The sequence below is a fragment of the Schistocerca cancellata genome, chromosome 2 (genome assembly GCF_023864275.1).
Source record: "Schistocerca cancellata isolate TAMUIC-IGC-003103 chromosome 2, iqSchCanc2.1, whole genome shotgun sequence".
In the NCBI taxonomy this organism is placed as follows: Eukaryota; Metazoa; Arthropoda; class Insecta; order Orthoptera; family Acrididae; genus Schistocerca; species Schistocerca cancellata.
Window position 1 is genome coordinate 493,582,687 of NC_064627.1, and position 17,013 is coordinate 493,599,699.

Here is a 17,013-nt window from a genome sequence, read left to right on the forward strand (position 1 = left end):
GTGTTGTTTTATTAGCTTATGTTTTATGGCAAGTTGTTGATGTATTATTTTTGCTACATTGTCATGTCTTCTGGGGTATTCTGTATTTGCTAGTATTGTACATCCGCTTGTTATGTGATCTACTGTTTCTATTTGTTGTTTGCAAAGTCTGCATTTATCTGTTGTGGTATTGGGATCTTTAATAATATGCTTGCTGTAATATCTGGTGTTTATTGTTTGATCCTGTATTGCGATCATGAATCCTTCCGTCTCACTGTATATATTGCCGTTTCTTAGCCATGTGTTGGATGCGTCTTGATCTATGTGTGGCTGTGTTAGATGATACGGGTGCTTGCCGTGTAGTGTTTTCTTTTTCCAATTTACTTTCTTTGTATCTGTTGATGTTATGTGATCTAAAGGGTTGTAGAAGTGGTTATGAAATTGCAATGGTGTGGCTGATGTATTTATATGAGTGATTGCTTTGTGTATTTTGCTAGTTTCTGCTCGTTCTAGAAAGAATTTTCTTAAATTGTCTACCTGTCCATATTATTATTATTATTATTATTATTATTATTATTATTATTATTATTATTATTATTATTATTATTATTATTATTATTATTATTATTATTCCAACGATGAGATGGTGGAAACATCACGTCTATTACTGTTAGTGAAACAGTGTAATTCGAAAACGAACATTTCACAATTAGCGTTGTCAGGATGAATCATGCAGAACAATATTTGTCAGAGGAGTAATGCACCTTCAGTGGAACAGCGCGCAGGACTGACGGCATGTTTATACTGTATGCGCTCTCCACCAGACAAGACTAGTTGCGAGCGGAATAACGTGCCCGTGACAGACTCCAATGTACATGAATACACATACCGAATTTTCTCATTGTAAACCTCTATACTAGTGTGGCACACACAAACGAATATGTGTATATGCTTCTGGTCCTTGGTGCATCTTATAACCGGGCTGGTGTTGCCGCTTGTGAATTTGGTGCCAGATACCCTCATCAATGCCATCCACATAAAAATGTGTTTAATCACCTTGAGCTGCGCCTTTGGGAGTGAGGCTCTCTCCTTCCATCATCATGTGACAGAGGTCATCCACGGTCTCGCCGTACTCCAGCTACTGAGGAAGCTATTCTGGACGTCATACACAAAGAACATCCAGCTGTGTGTCTCGCAACAAACAGTCGGTAACATGCTGCACCCCTACCATTATACTTTCACGCAACAACTGCATCCTGCTGATCGCCATCAGCAGATGCAATTCTGTAAATGCTTCCAACAACGACAGGAAGCCAATGATGACTTCGCGAACACCGAAATATAGTCGGATGAAGCAGCATTCACTTGTGTGGGAGTCTTCAATATTGCACAATGCTCACCATTGGTGTGAGGTTAACCCATACATCACCCACAACCATAGATATCAAGTTCGCTTTGGTATCATCGTCTGCGCCGGATTGGGCGAAAGGCGTTTAGGTCCCTACATGTTGCCTGACCGGTTGACTGCATGAAGGTATCATGCGTTCCTCTCCTACTATCTGCCTGACGCGTTAGAAGATGTTCCACTACATGTTCGGCAGAGGATATGGTTCCTACATAATGGTGAACCTCCACACACTGTATTTGGACAGATGATTTCCAGGGAAATAGCTCAAACATGGAGGCTTAGACATATGGCCACTGCGTTGAACTGACCTAAATCCCCTGGATTCTGGATTTCTTCCTGTGGAGCTGGAGACACCTGAAGGAGTTCGTATACTCTACTCCGCCAACGAATGGAGAAGAATTGGTAGTGTGTATTCATGCTGCTCTTGTTACTGTGGATGCAGCTTTTCTGCGAAGGGTCCAGAGGTGTGTGATCTGGTGGGTTGCACAATGTTTGAACATGCAGGGAAGTTGCTTTGAGCATCTGTTTTTCTGAAGACAACGTATACTGTTGTGAAGATCATGTTGTCATTAATATGAAAATTATTATTGTCACTGGTTGCCAATGTGCGGCAGCTGAACACTCATATTACATGTGGTATAAATGACAAGTAGGCCTAGATGTGTGTTATTAAACTATCATCTTTAGCATCTCGAAATTGGTATTGTTTCTATAGTTATTCTGTCCTACGACAGGTCATTTGTTTCAACTGTCTATTTCTTATTTGTCTAACAACTTGTTTGTTACGTTCAGCATTACGAAGTGTTGTAAATTTAGAAGCAGCACCACCACTGCATGCTAACCCAAAACTCTGACCAGTGCACCAACTGTACAGGACAACTACTGTGTGCAAACGGAGGTAATAATCATACATGTGGTGACAGTGTTGCCGAATTGCCATTCTTCAACGTCCTTTTTCTGCCGGTTGTACTCGGCGGCCGAAATTTTGTGAAAGACTTAAGATTTTAGAATCAAGTCGACTTACAGCAAAATAAGAAAACCATTAAATAACTGTCAGAGATCCCGAGATAGGTGCCAAGAAGTGGATCTAAATGCATCAACAATTTTATGTTGCTGTAGTTGTTTACACAGGGGAATGTATTGTAATGAGTATGGCCACAGCACGAGCATCATTTGATAAACACACTGAATCAACTCTTATTTGTGTGGGCTATTTTTGACAGTTTAGTTTTATCCTCGTGTGTGAAGTGTCATTGTAAAACAAATCATTATCTAGCTAAAATCCAATAAAGAACCTCTACAAAACTTTGGTAGATTAATCAAGAGGCCTATGGGATTAAGTAGATTTGTTGGTCATCGTCATATGGAGCATTTACCAGGGCCCTGGACAAAGATCATTACCCATTACACACCATAATCAACTAATACTCTCTGCCATTTCCTTTCCTGATTAAGTAGTAATCTTATGTAGAAGCACAGTCACACATATCAATTTCCCAATACAGCCATGTTAAAAATATAAAGAATTCCACCCCACAGTATTTGGAAGACAAATTAGCATTATTAAAGCCTACATTATAATCAATTTAATTAAGGTGCTCATTTATGCCAACTGATACACAAGGTTCCAATAATTGATTACTAATGACAGCAGTTGTCACACAGGATTTTTACAAAACAATTATTTTAGTTTGCTATTCCATCAAGATGAAATGTCATTAAAATGCTTTGGTTTTAGTCGAGCGACTCTAGCAAAATGAATGACTTCTGTGGTAATAATTTGGCTGGCAGCCTGAGAATTATCCGCAAGATTTGTAGTTACTGACCTGGCTCAATTTTCAGAAAACAGGAAGAGGCTAGGAGTTGAACTGTTTGGTATAAACATTTACTGAGAAATAAGGAGGCAATGCACAAATTAAAAATGTGACACACTGTCCAGTGATGTCTCACCAAAGTATCTGGAAGGAACACAAATTACTCCAATATGTTAAAGCTCTCAGTTTTTGCCTTATTCAAAGTGGATTTAATGAATTAAGAGAGTTATGCTCACAACCTGACATAGTGTGATTATATGCTAATGTGACGATTTACCTGAACTGGCAGTAACCACTCAGTTGCCATTTACCCTAAGATTCCAACTAGGATTGATTGCATGCAAGCTGCGAACAATGGATAACTGTGGATTTATTTTAAATGGTGTGCTTCACAGTGCCCGATAACATTACACATTTGCATCAAAGTACTCAAAGACTGCAAGTAAAATTATGCTTTATTATGGCAAGGGTAGGCATTCAGTGTAGCCTATGAAGCTGAGAACTACAGCTGAAGGAACTATGTTGCAGGGTCAATAACAAATGATTTCAATCAGACCATAAACTGCAATTTTCTAGGAATTATAATGAAAAGATTCCAAGACAAGAGAATAAAACCATCAAATCAATTTCAAATATGAATGAAAAATTTAAGTGACACCAGCAGAAACATTAATTATCAGATAAAATTGGTTTGATAAAAATAGTTGATAAACTGAAGTGTGCGATACTGGTTCTTCAAGTCACAACCAAAAGGTAACCTTTCAACCTAATCAGGACCTCGAGCTATGCTGCAGATCAGTATGGGACAGAAATCTAGTATCAACAAGTTTGGCTAACAAAAAAGTTTGATATTTTAGCAAAATGCAAAGATCGATAAACCAAACGGGCACACCCCTAAGTGATTCTACGAAGAGCTACAGCAAACTAAAAATAGTTTAGCAAAGCTGGGCAGGATCAGTCAGAATGTTTATTATGGTGTCTTGAGAACTCCAGTGTTGGTAGATGAAAATAATCAAATGATTATAGGATTTTGTCAAAACCTCAAAGATGATGCCAAGACTAACAATGGAAAAATGCTACCAGAAAAACATCCAGCTTCAATAAATCACTAATTTAAATCATACATCTTAATAATCTCAGAAGAAGTAAATGCCCTAAAGAGAATGAAGTCAACAAGTCTTTGTATTATCAAATAAAGAATCAGATTAATCAAATGAAATTTGATATCTGGAATGTTCGAGGAGGGGGGGGGGGGGGGAGAAAAGAACTAAAACAACATGAATAATAATTACTCGCAAACTCGCAATAAAGTTAATGGCTTCCTGTTTATAAACAAAAATTAAAAAGTGTCTGCTATGATCCTACTGTATACAAATTCCACTAAAACCAAAGATACAATTATTTATAAAGGCCTACCAAACAAGTACCACTAAACTGCCAAGACCTTATCTCTATGAATAAAGTAACATAGAGTAATAACTGTGCAAAACTGACATCTGACAGTATTATCCCTTGTCATTGTCACAGGTGCATCATTTTCAGAAGCAACAAACACCTAGCAGCACCAGATACTAACTAATTGGTTACAGCGTGCATCAACTCCATTTAATCAACTGTCAAACACAAAGATGACCTCACAGTATAATCAATGAGTAGGTCACTTACACTGCTTTTGCATTTTAGTGACACCAAAAAAGGGCATTCAAATTACTTTCTGCTCTCTTTTGCAATAGTCCTCAAAATATCTTTCAACCTACATCAGGAGCATTCCACTCTACTGCAGTTAAACACAGTTTAAATCACTGGAATTTTGGATGCTACACAATGACTATGTGCACTGCAAACATCTGTTCCCAAAAATATACATTTTAACCAAGAACTGCTACTAAATGTTGCTGGTAAAGTGCATATACGGGATGAAATTGAGTATCACTGTGAGCAGAATGTATGTATCACAGCAGAAACACCATAACAGGAAAATTGACATTAATAATGCAACTGATATGAATTCCGATTTGGAGGACACTACAGGGTTTGCTAAAGTGAACCATATACTGAAGGCACTGCGTGTTCACATTATTAAATTCGGTTATTCGTGATAACAATGGTCTCACTAGAAGAGATTATCCGAACTACTCCCTCTGCTGCACACTACGTGGTAAACAGTAGAAGTATAGTACACTTTGTTTACTAACATCACATGACAGAAGATAAGCGAGTACAGCTGTAGCGAAATGTACGGCTTTCACAAGACTTACAAACACGTTAACTGAAACATAAAATAGCGAACACTGCTGAAAGAACCTCAGGATACTGACGGACAACTATGGAGAAACTAACCTGCAAAACTACTTCCACTTCATAGCTATTGCCTTTTGACTTCTGATGCCCTTGAAATTTAGATCCATTATATAGCAGAGATCTCGTAACGCCTGGCTGTTTCGAATTTGCTGGGGGTGGAGGCACGATATCAACTTTCACAGGCATTTTTCTCGAAAACTATTATCTGCGCAATTCCGCCAGAAAAGTGACTGCCGAACTGTTGAAAGATGGCGCTCATAGCGTAAATTCCAAAAGCGAAATTGAACTGGGGAGTGAAATGAAAAGACGAATAACAAAAAATTCGATAGTCATTTACAAAAACAGAAAGAAATGATCAAGATATCCCTGTGATATTGCTTTCATGAAAATCTAATTTTTTATTTATGTCAAACATTGGGCATTCTGGGGAGGCAACATGGCGGACATGTGTGTTACACACACACATGAGGAAGAGAATAATTCAACAAATGTAGGAAATAAACAGTGGGTGAGATTAAATGTCGGCGGAACATATTTCCTGACTACCAAGACAACTTTGTCACGTGATCCTAATTCCTTTCTGTTTCGGCTGTGTCAGGAAGACTCAGACCTCATATCAGATCGAGTGAGTGTCGTGTGTTTTTATTGATATGTATCATGTATAGTTTCATTTATTAAGTTAGAAATAATGATCTATGTGTTTGCAGGACGCAACAGGAGCGTACTTGATTGACAGAGACCCGATGTATTTCAGTCCCATACTTAATTACTTAAGGCATGGAAAACTAGTCATCAATAAGGACCTTGCTGAAGAAGGTTAGTGTGCAAAATGTAGTACTGTTACGTAGATTTTTTTTTTTTTAGCACACGTTTGAGGAGGACTTAATCACATTGTACTGAGAATATTTCTACTTCATGATAATGTTGCTGTCAGATTGTGAAATGCATTGGGTTTGTATCTTCTGTATGTAGTTGATTTTTCATTGTACTGTTTTTCCTCACTAGGCTGGTTCTCATGAGTGATTTATAAGCAATTTCCTTTTTAGAATCTTTGGCTCATGGTCTAGTGGCTAGTATTGCTGCCTCTGGATCACGGGGTCCTGGGTTTGATTCCCAGCTGGGTTGGGGATTTTCTCCACCTGGCGACTGGGTGTTTGTGTTGTCCTCATCATTTCGTCATCATTCATGTAATTGGCGAGATTGGACTGAGTAAAGAATGGGGATTTTTACGGGCGCTGATAACTACTATTTACTATTAATGTTGCCCATAAGATAATTAATATACAACATGAACAGCCAAGGAACTAACACGTTTCCCAGGGATATTCTCAATGCTACTTCTACTCCTGCCAGTGACTCTCCATCCAAGATAAGATGTTGCATCCCCCCTACCAAGGAATCTTCAATCCAGTCACATATTTTATCTGATGATTTTGTGTTTGATAATAAGTGTGGGTGTGGTATTGAGTGGAATGCAGTTTGGAAATTGAGAAATACTGCATCTTGAAAAGTACTTCTGCTACTTGTTTGAAGGATCTGTGATATAATTAACAGAGGGACGAACTAAACTGAAAATTGGGTGTAGTGTGTGATAACAATTCCATCGGGTCATGGGGTTTGTTCAGTTTCAACGATTCCTGTTGTTTCTCAATGCCACTGACACTAACACTTCACTCATCTTTTCAGTGGTATGAGAATTAAATTGGGGCAATTTTCCTGAGTTTTCCTGTGTAAAGGAACATAAGTATCTTTATAGTGACTGTATACCATAGAGGATTTCTCCCCATCATGAACTGTTCTGCGGGGTACATACATTGTCGGTGCATGGTCAACTGTTCTTTTAAACTTGAGCTCTAATTCCTGTACTTGCTCCTATCTTGAGTTAAAAGTTCCTCAGTGAGTCATGATACTACTGCTTCTGTCTCTAGTTTGTTGAACATATAAATCTTCTGCTTGATTTAGTTGCACTTTGTATTTTGGTGTTCACTGAGCTGCTAATACTGCTTCATGGTCACTGATAAGCAGTTTTGATGTGTTCTTCCTCAGAGACGACAGGTATGTTTGTTGCCATTATATGTCACGTATTTCCACCATGAGTGAAGTTCTGAACTATCTGTTCTAGGTAGTTTTCAGAGAAGGCATTGAGTAAGGTTTCACAGGATGTTTTGTCATGCCCACCAGTAACAAAAGTACAATTATCCCAATTCATCGTTGGATGATTAAAGTCTGCTCTAATGATTACCGTATGAGTAAGGAACTTAATGTGCAAGCGGATTGAGGTGTTATATAAAGTTTTCAGTTAAATGATGAGGTGCGTCTAGTGCTTGATAGAATGTTTAGTATGCTAACACACCATGTTAAAACAAACATAGTGTTTATATGCTGGAGCACATGAGTAATTCAAAGGAAACATCTGAAGAGTTAAAACAGAAAGAGCTTAATTTGCTGCACATGGGAGTCTACTTTCTGCAAGAAAGAAGAGAAACTGCTGTTCATGTCATGTTGGATATTTGAGGCAAGTGATGTCATATATGAAAACTTTGCCAGAGCTTGAAAAACAAGTTTTCAAAGTCAAATAAACATTTATTCCATGCCTAAGTCAACAGGGAGATGGTAAATACACACTTTGTGGATGCAGCACAACACTGGTGGAAATGCTTGATAACAGATGTTAATTTGTGCATAATGGTATAGAGTGGAGTGATACACTTGATAACTAGGAAAGTGTGGTTTACAGAACTAGTTTGTGCAGGGATTCTTTATTATTAAGTGTTCGGGGAAGATTCCATTACAATTTAGCTTCATGTAGGATAGTTTGTTTTTTCTGTGGCTAAAATTTGTTTATGTTGCCCAACGTTCTGTGCTTCAGCAAATGTCTTATTAGTGCTTAGGCCTAGTTAAAATATGTCCTCTTACATGGTGTACATTAACGGCATTAAGAGTTTGGGCATCTGTGACAATTGCCGTAATGGGGGAATACTTAAGTGTAGCATTTCTCATCAGCATTGTGATGGCAACCTTCTATTTGATTTGTTCTACGATTCTTGTATTTCATATCAACTGGTTTTCAGGTGTTCTTGAAGAGGCAGAGTTTTATAACATAACAGATCTCATTGGACTAATTAAGGACCGGATTTGTCATAGAGATAGTAGACCACTTCGAGATTCTAAGAAACATGTGTACAGAGTTCTTCAGTGTCATGAGGACGAACTCACACAGATGGTATCGACGATGTCGGATGGATGGAAATTTGAGCAGGTAAAATTATATATTTATGTTATTTTATATGTTTTTGCCCTAATACATTTATTAAGAGTCTTCACCTTTTAGGGACCGATGACCGTAGCAGTCTGGTCCCTTTAACCCCCACAAACCAACCAACCGTCTTCACCTTTTGTTTGGTTTATCTGTCAGCTAACTGAAACTATCTTTTCTGTTTTTTATGTTCAGTCACTTTCTGTAGTTGGTAACTGTTAGGTCATGTAAATTGATATTGACAGCTTACTCCTTACACCTTGTTGTTAATGTTCCTTTGTGGTTGTTATGTGCTTGTGTGTGCATCTTCATATTAGTTTACATACTGATTTTTGTTAAATAAAACATTCTTTTACAAAGTGTTCACCATAATTATATTTAAAATACTCAACAAAAGGCTGCGGGCCAAGGACCAGGTGTGAAAGCAATATTTTGTAAATGTCAATAATAGAAATTGTGCTTAGAAATGCAGAGTGTGTTCATAAGTTATGCGTACACTGATCAGCTTTTTATTTTTGTCAGTTGATCATACTAGTGTGCAGACTGCTATTTATTTTATATGTTCGAGCCTAAAAGTGAATGGTACAGCCTCAGCTGGACTCCCAGTAGTTGAAAATTTGATCGGACGAGAAAATTATTTGATGCGTAAATTTTCCATGAAAAACTGTGATACTGGATGTTTCTTGGAAGAAAAGATACAGAAAAGCACATTCCCAGATTGTATTCTTTATGTACGAGATAAATTATTTCCATATAAGGGATACAAATACGGCAGCCCAAGTTTGGACAGCTCTAAAAAAGCATTTGAAGACTCTGAACCCTCACATAGGAGTTAGCTTGTTTAGAACATTAATCACAACCCATAAGATAAATGAAAGTCAGTAAACAGCTGTTGTGATCAAATCGTAATGACCGAATTTAAGTTAAATGAAATGAAGTTCCTTGTCAGTGAAGAGTGCAGGGGAACTTTATTTCTTTCTGTATTGCCTGATCATTGTCAACCAATGATTATGGCACTTTAAAACAGTGGCACATGTATCACTGGAGATTGTGTTAAAGTAAAACTATTTGAAGATGTCAAATCTGAAGACGCAAATGGAAATGAAGAATCAGTTTTATATCTAAATAAAGTCACAAAAAACACATAATTGAATGCTAGAAGTGCAACAACCCCAGTCATATTGCTAAATATCATTCTAGCAACTGCAAAAGAGGAGGAACCTCATCAAGAAATAACGATAGTGGAGATGTATCCAGAAAACTGTCAGAACACAAGAAAACCTTTCTTGCAGCAGTTTGTCAGTCTCACTAAAACCGAGCGAGGTGGCGCAGTGGTAGCACACTGGACTCGCATTCGGGAGGACGACGGTTCAATCCCGTCTCCAGCCATCCTGATTTAGGTTTTCCGTGATTTCCCTAAATCGTTTCAGGCAAATGCCGGGATGGTTCCTTTGAAAGGGCACGGCCGATTTCCTTCCCAATCCTTCCCTAACCCGAGCTTGCGCTCCGTCTCTAATGACCTCGTTGTCGACGGGACGTTAAACACTAACCTAACCTAACCTAAGTCTCACTAAAAGGAGATGTGGTATTTAGATTCTTGTGCCTCGACTCACATTACTAATGATGATGGGTTGATAACGCCAAGTCATCCAATAACTTAGTGAACAGCATGGGAGGTGATAGCCTTGACATCGTTCACATCCCAATTTGTTTTCAGTTAGTAAAATTGTAAGTAAAGGGCATAAAGTGATGAATTAGTTCATGGGTGAACTGTTGGCTGTCAGTATCCAGCGGGCACAATATTTGGCAAACAGTCACGTTGCCATCACCAGGTCTTCTTCTTAAGTTGCCAATCCTAAGATTGATTTGCAGCAGCTCTCCATTCAGTGCGATTGTCGGCCAGCCTCTTCAATTCCGTGAAACTTCCGCATCCTAGGTCCTGCATTATCTGGCTTATGTACTTTCTTCTAGGTCTGCCTCTTGCCCTTTTGCCCTCCACAAGGCCTTCCGTTATAGTGTGGAGAAGACTTTCATGTCTCAGAATGTGTCCCATCCATATATCTCTCCTCTTCTTGACCGTCTTCCAAAGAACTGGAACTTCCTCCGCTCTCTGCAGGACTTCTTCATTTGTCATCCTGGCCGTCCATGGAATTTTTAACATCCTTCGCAGACACCACATTTCGAATCCTTCAATCCTTCTTCTTTCGTCCTCTCCAAGTGTCCAGGTTTCGCTGCCGTAGAGAAGCACACTCCCAACAAAGGTCTTTATTAACTGCTTCCTTAACGACAGACTTATCATATTTGATGTGAGGAGTCCTTTCCTTTTATAGAATGCAATCTTTGCCTGATTTATTCTACTTATTACATCTTTCCTACTACGACCATCTGATGTTATTCTGCTTCCCAAGTAGACAAAGTCTTGTATTTCTTTCAGCTTCTCTCCATTCAGCCTTATATTCGTAATTGCTTGATTATTTTGTTTGCTTGCAACTAAGATTTTTGTTTTTGACTTATTAATTTTCATGTTGTACCGTGTAGCAAGAGTGTTTTCCATTTCCTCCAATACTACTTGTAATTCTTCCTCATTTTCCGCTAGGACAGCAATGTCGTCCGCAAAACGCAGCATATCAACTATTTTTCCCTGGATCCTGATTCCATTAGCTTGTCCTAACTTTTCTCTGACCTCGTCCATTGCTTTCTGTATGTACATATTAAAGAGGACAGGGGAGAGTGCACATCCCTGTCTCACACCCTGTTTAATTTTTGCTTGTTGTTGATGTTCCCCACATCTCACTATTGCCACCTCTTCTTTGTATATGTTCCATATCGTTCTCCTGTCCTTATACTTAGCTCCAGTTTCCCTCAATATCTGGAATAGCTTTTTCCATTCAACCTTATCAAAGGCTTTTTCGAGGTCAATAAATGCTATGTAGGTGTCCTTTCCGTTTTCCATTCTTTTTTCTATTATGAGCCTTAGGGCCATAATGGCTTCTCGCGTACCTCTCCCTCTTCTAAAGCCAAACTGGTCTTCTGTGAGCATGCATTCCACGTTCCCTTCAATTCTTCTGAGGAGGATGGTCGTCAAAATTTTTGATGCATGTGATGTTAGGCTGAGGGTTCTGTATTGTGCACACGATTTTGCTGGCATTTTCTTTGGTAATGGAACAATAATACACTTTTTGAAGTCTTCAGGCAGCTCTCCAGTATCATATATTTGGCAGATTAATTTATACAATTTATCTTTTATTTCTGTTCCAGCTGCTTTGATGATTTCTGCAGGCAATGAGTCAATTCCTGGTGCTTTTCCGTGCTTAAGTGCCTGATCAAATTCAGACCTTAGTATGCTGTCTCCTAGTTCATCTTTAGCTACTTCGTCCTCACTTTCAATCATGTCGTCTTGTATGTTGCCTCCATATAATTTCTCTAGGTATTCCTTCCACGTAAGTGCTATATCTTCATGATTATACACCATCTTATTATCCTCTCTTATTAGGGCATTACATCTAATCCTTTGTCCTCCTGAGAAGAAGCGTTTCACTGTTTTGTATGCTAATTCAAGGTTCCCTTTCTTCAGAAGGTCTTCAACTTCTTTGCATCTGTCTTCAAGGAATCTTTCTTTTACTTGCTTCAACTTCCTGTTGATTTTGTTCCTAAGCACTCGGTATGCCGTTTTCCCTTCTTCCGTTTCATTATTTTTGAGCTTCCTTCTTTCCTCAAACATAAGTATTATTTCATCAGTTATCCACTCCTTCCTCTTTTCAGGTTTTTGTTTTCCAATTATCTCTTCAGCTGCTTTTATTAGGCCATCTCTCATATTTTCCCAATGTTGTTCTACATTCTCTATAGGATGCTGTTGAATTAGATCCTTAGCCCTTTCTTGGAACTCCTTCTGCGTCTCACGGTTTCCAAGCTTCCCTATATCCAGTTTTCCATTTCCTATTTTCTTCCTTATGCATTTGAACTTGAGCTGGCATTCCGCAACAACCATGTTGTGATCACTCACAATATCTGGGCTTGCGTATGCTCTAGAGTCTTTTAGTTGATTTCTAAATCTATTTTTGACTAGAATGTAATCAATTTGGTATCGTTCTCTATCCCCTGGTGACTTCCAGGTGTATCTTCTACGGGGGTGATGTTGAAACCACGTGTTCGATATTATCAGTTGATTCCTGTTACAAAATTCTATAAGTCGGTCTCCTCTATCATTCCTTTTACCAAGGCCGTAGCGTCCAACAGCTGGCTGTACCTCTTTATCTCCTACTATTGCCGGGTGCGATGATGAAATGACTTGGTGCTTCGCTTTTAACTCCACCCCCTTTTCCCGCTCATTGGCCACTCTATTGGTCATGTGTGCCCAGCATCCCTGCTCCCACTTCTGCCAACACAGTGTTACGTTCTAGGCTTGTGCTCAGGTGCACATACCAATGGCACCTCTGCTGTTCCTCTGCCTGCCCCGAAGCCAGTTCAGTGTCTGGTATCTAAGTTCTCTTCTTGACCATTCTGATAGCAGTGTCCCTTGCTTTACTAAGGATGTATCCACTACCAAAATTTATCAGTGCTTCCCTTACTCGAATCTCCATAGATTCCTTTGACGCGTCCCAGAAATTGGTCATCTGTGTCAGAACCTTGGTGTGGTCATAATCCATTCCGTGTGATTTCCTCAGTTATTATTCTGTGACTGCCAACTTGTTAGGCTGCTGCAATCTGATGTGTCATTGATGTTCCTGGTAATGATCTTTGACAGTACACAATGTATGACCTGTGTATGTCTTGCCACATTGGCAGCATATCTGATAGACCTCGGATTTCCGTAGTCCAAGGTAGTGTGGAACATGAAAATCTGGGGTCTACCAGATACCCTGCCAATATGGTAAGACATACACAGGTCAGACAGTGCATACTGTTGAAGGTCGTTGCCAGAAACACCAACGGCACACCAGATTGCAGCAGCCTCTACCTTTACCTCTACCTGTACATGGTTACTCTGCAATTCACACTTAAGTGCCTGGCAGAGGGTTCATCAAACCATTTTCATACTACTTCTCTACCATTCCACTCTTGAATGGCACTCTCTCACCCCTATTGCATGATAACACGAAACGAGCTGGCCTTCTTTGCACTTTTTCGATGTCCTTCGTCAATCCTACCCGGTAAGGATTCCCATACTGTGCAGCAATATTCCAGCAGAGGACGGACAAGTGTAATGTAGTCTGTCTCTGTAGTGGGTTTGTCGCATCTTCTAAGTGTTCTGCCAACAAAGCGCAGTCTTTCTTTTGCCTTCCTCGCAATAGTATCTATGTGGTCTTTCCAATTTAAGTTGCTCTTAATTTTAATTCCTAGGTATTTAGTCAAATTGACAGCCCTTAGATTTGTGTGATTTATCGTATACCCAAAATTTATCGGATTTCTTTTAGTACCCATGTGGATGACCTCGCACTATTCTTTGTTTAGTGCTAATTGCCACTTTTCACACCATACAGAAATTCTCTCTAGATCATTTTGTAATTGGAATTGATTGTCTGAAGATTTTACTAGACGGTAAATTACAGCGTCATCTTCAAACAGTCTAAGGGGGCTGCCCAGATTATCACCTAGATCATTTATATAAATCAGCAACAGCAGAGGGCCTATGACACTACCTTGCAGAACGCCAGATACCACTTCTGTTCTACTTGATGATTTGCCGTCTATCACTACAAACTGTGGCCCCTCTGAGAGGAAATCATGAATGCAGTCACACAACTGAGGCGATACTCCATATGCATGCAATTTCATTGTTATGAATATAATAGAGGGAAACATTCCACGTGGAAAAAATATATCTAAAAAGAAAGATGATGAGACTTACCAAACAAAAGCGCTGGCAGGTCGATAGACACATAAACAAACACAAACATACACACAAATTTCAAGCTTTAGCAACAAACAGTTGCTTCGTCAGGAAAGAGGGAAGGAGAGGGAAAGACGAAAGGATGTGGATTTTAAGGGAGAGGGTAAGGAGTCATTCCAATCCCGGGAGCGGAAAGACTTACCTTAGGGGGGGGGGGGGGGGGGGGGGGGAAGGACAGGTATACACTCGCGCGCACACACACACATATCCATCCGCATATACACAGACACAAGCAGACTGACTCCTTACCCTCTCCCTTAAAACCCACATCCTTTCGTCTTTCCCTCTCATTCCCTCTTTCCTGACGAAGCAACCGTTTGTTGCGAAAGCTTGAATTTTGTGTGTATGTTTGTGTTTGTTTGTGTGTCTGTCGACCTGCCAGCGCTTTTGTTTGGTAAGTCTCATCATCTTTCTTTTTAGATATACAATTTCATTGTTAGTCGCTTATGAGGAACGGTATCAAAAGCCTTCTGGAAATCTAGGAATACGGAATCAATCTGAGAGCTCTTGTGGACAGCACTCATTAATTCATGGGAACAAAGAGCTAGCTATGTTGCACAAGAACAATATTTTCTGAATCCATGTTGGTTATGTATCAATAAGACATTTTCTTCAAGGTGATTCCTAATGTTCGAGTACAGTATGTACTCCAAAATCCCACCGCAAATTGAGGTCAGTGATATGGGTCTGAAATTCAATGGGTTACTCCTATTTCCTTTCTTGAATATTGGTGTGACCTGTGCTACTTTCCAGTCTTTAGGAACAGGACTTTCATCAAGTGAGTGGTTGTATATGATTGCTAAGAAAGGCGCTATTGTGTCTGCATACTCTGAGAGGAACCTGATTGGTATACCGTCTGGACCGGAAGACTTGCCTTTCCTAAGTGATTTGAGTTGTTTCACGGCACCTAATATATCTACTTTTATGTCATCCATGCTAACAGCTGTTCTGGTTTCAAATTCTGGGATATTTACTTCATCTTCTTTCATGAAGGAATTATGGAAAACTGTATTTAGTAACTCCGCTTTAATGGCACTATCACTGGTAACATTTCTATCGCTATTGCGCAGTGGTGGTATTGACTGTTTTTTGCCACTGGTGTACTTTACATACGACCAGAAGCTCCTTGGGTTTTCTACCATATTTTGAGACAATATTTCATTGTGTAAACTATTAAAAGCATCTCGCATTGACGTGCACACTAAATTTCGAGCTTCCGTGAAACTTAGCCAATCTTGGGGATTTTGCGTTCTTCTGAATTTGGCATACCTAACAAGTTGACATTCACAAAACATTGTCTGATGGAATTTTATGGAATGGATTATGACCACACCAAGGTTCAGACATAGATGTCCAATTTCTGGGACTGTGTCATTAGCGAGTCTGTTGATATTTGAGTAATGGAACCACTGTTAATCGTGATGTCGGATACATCCTTGGTAACGCATGGGACTCTACTCTTAGAGTGGTCAAGAAGAAGAATGAGATTCCAGATGTCGATCTGACTTTGGGAACAGGTGGAGGAACAGCAGCGGTGCGGCGAGCAGGTGCACTTCGGCACGAACCTAGGACGGAAGACAGTGTCAGCGGGAGGAGTGGGAGTAGGGGTACTGTGCATTGACTGCTGATGGTACAGTTAATCAGAGGGAGAGGGGGATGAGATAAAAGTGTGATGCTGGTCCCCATCAGTCGGTTCATGAGCACACCTGATGATGGCAATGTTGTCTTCTGCTGAAACGTTGTGCCTGGTGGACACTGATATGGCAGTTCACATGTGAGCTATTTAGATATGAAATATGCTGGGAGAAGCTGAAGAATCACACGGCATAAAGTGATGTTTAACAAGAAAGGTGGATTCATTTATGATGCGAAAGGGGAACTAATTGTCAGAACATCCCTAAGAATGGCATCTCTTGTTTGAATACAAGTGAACTGAAACAACACTACTATACTAAAAGTAGTGGATTCCTATGATATCGTAGGCTTGAACATGTGAATAGCATAAGAATACTGAAGTTGGCAAAGGTTTTATTGGGAGTAAATGAAGATATTGTGGTCAGAGTGCCAGTGGAGACATCTGGTGACGGAAATTTTTATTTTCTCACATTTATTGATTATTTCTCAAGAGACAAGTTTATTTTCCTTAAGAAAATGTCTAACATCACTCATACTTAAAATTTCAAAGTTACGGTGGAAAACAGACAGGCAGAAGTATCAAGTTATGGTCTCTGACAATGGAAAGGAATATTCTGATGATGAAATAAAGATTTCTGAATTCTGAAGGTATCATCCACAACCTTGTAGCACAATGCAGTTCACAGCAATATGGTGTTGCTGAGAGAGCTAATCGAACATTGCTTGAAAA

At 39.4% G+C, this 17,013-nt stretch overlaps 2 protein-coding genes across 2 annotated transcripts in view; one reads left to right on the forward strand and one right to left on the reverse strand.

Annotated features, from left to right (window-relative positions):
- Nucleotides 1–5,755, reverse strand: part of LOC126162019 (glucose-induced degradation protein 4 homolog) — an 88,523-nt gene extending 82,768 nt beyond the window's left edge. The window contains exon 1 of the mRNA XM_049918244.1: nt 5,542–5,755. Within this exon, the coding sequence (XP_049774201.1) occupies nt 5,542–5,688 (147 nt within the window). The 5' untranslated portion in view covers nt 5,689–5,755. The remainder of the gene's footprint in view (nt 1–5,541) is intronic.
- A 154-nt stretch (nt 5,756–5,909) lies between these two features.
- LOC126162018 (BTB/POZ domain-containing protein KCTD5) overlaps nt 5,910–17,013 on the forward strand; it is an 80,974-nt gene continuing 69,870 nt past the window's right edge. Inside the window, exons 1-3 of the mRNA XM_049918243.1 lie at nt 5,910–6,127; nt 6,210–6,318; nt 8,574–8,761. Of these exons, the coding sequence (XP_049774200.1) occupies nt 5,939–6,127; nt 6,210–6,318; nt 8,574–8,761 (486 nt within the window). The 5' untranslated portion in view covers nt 5,910–5,938. The remainder of the gene's footprint in view (nt 6,128–6,209; nt 6,319–8,573; nt 8,762–17,013) is intronic.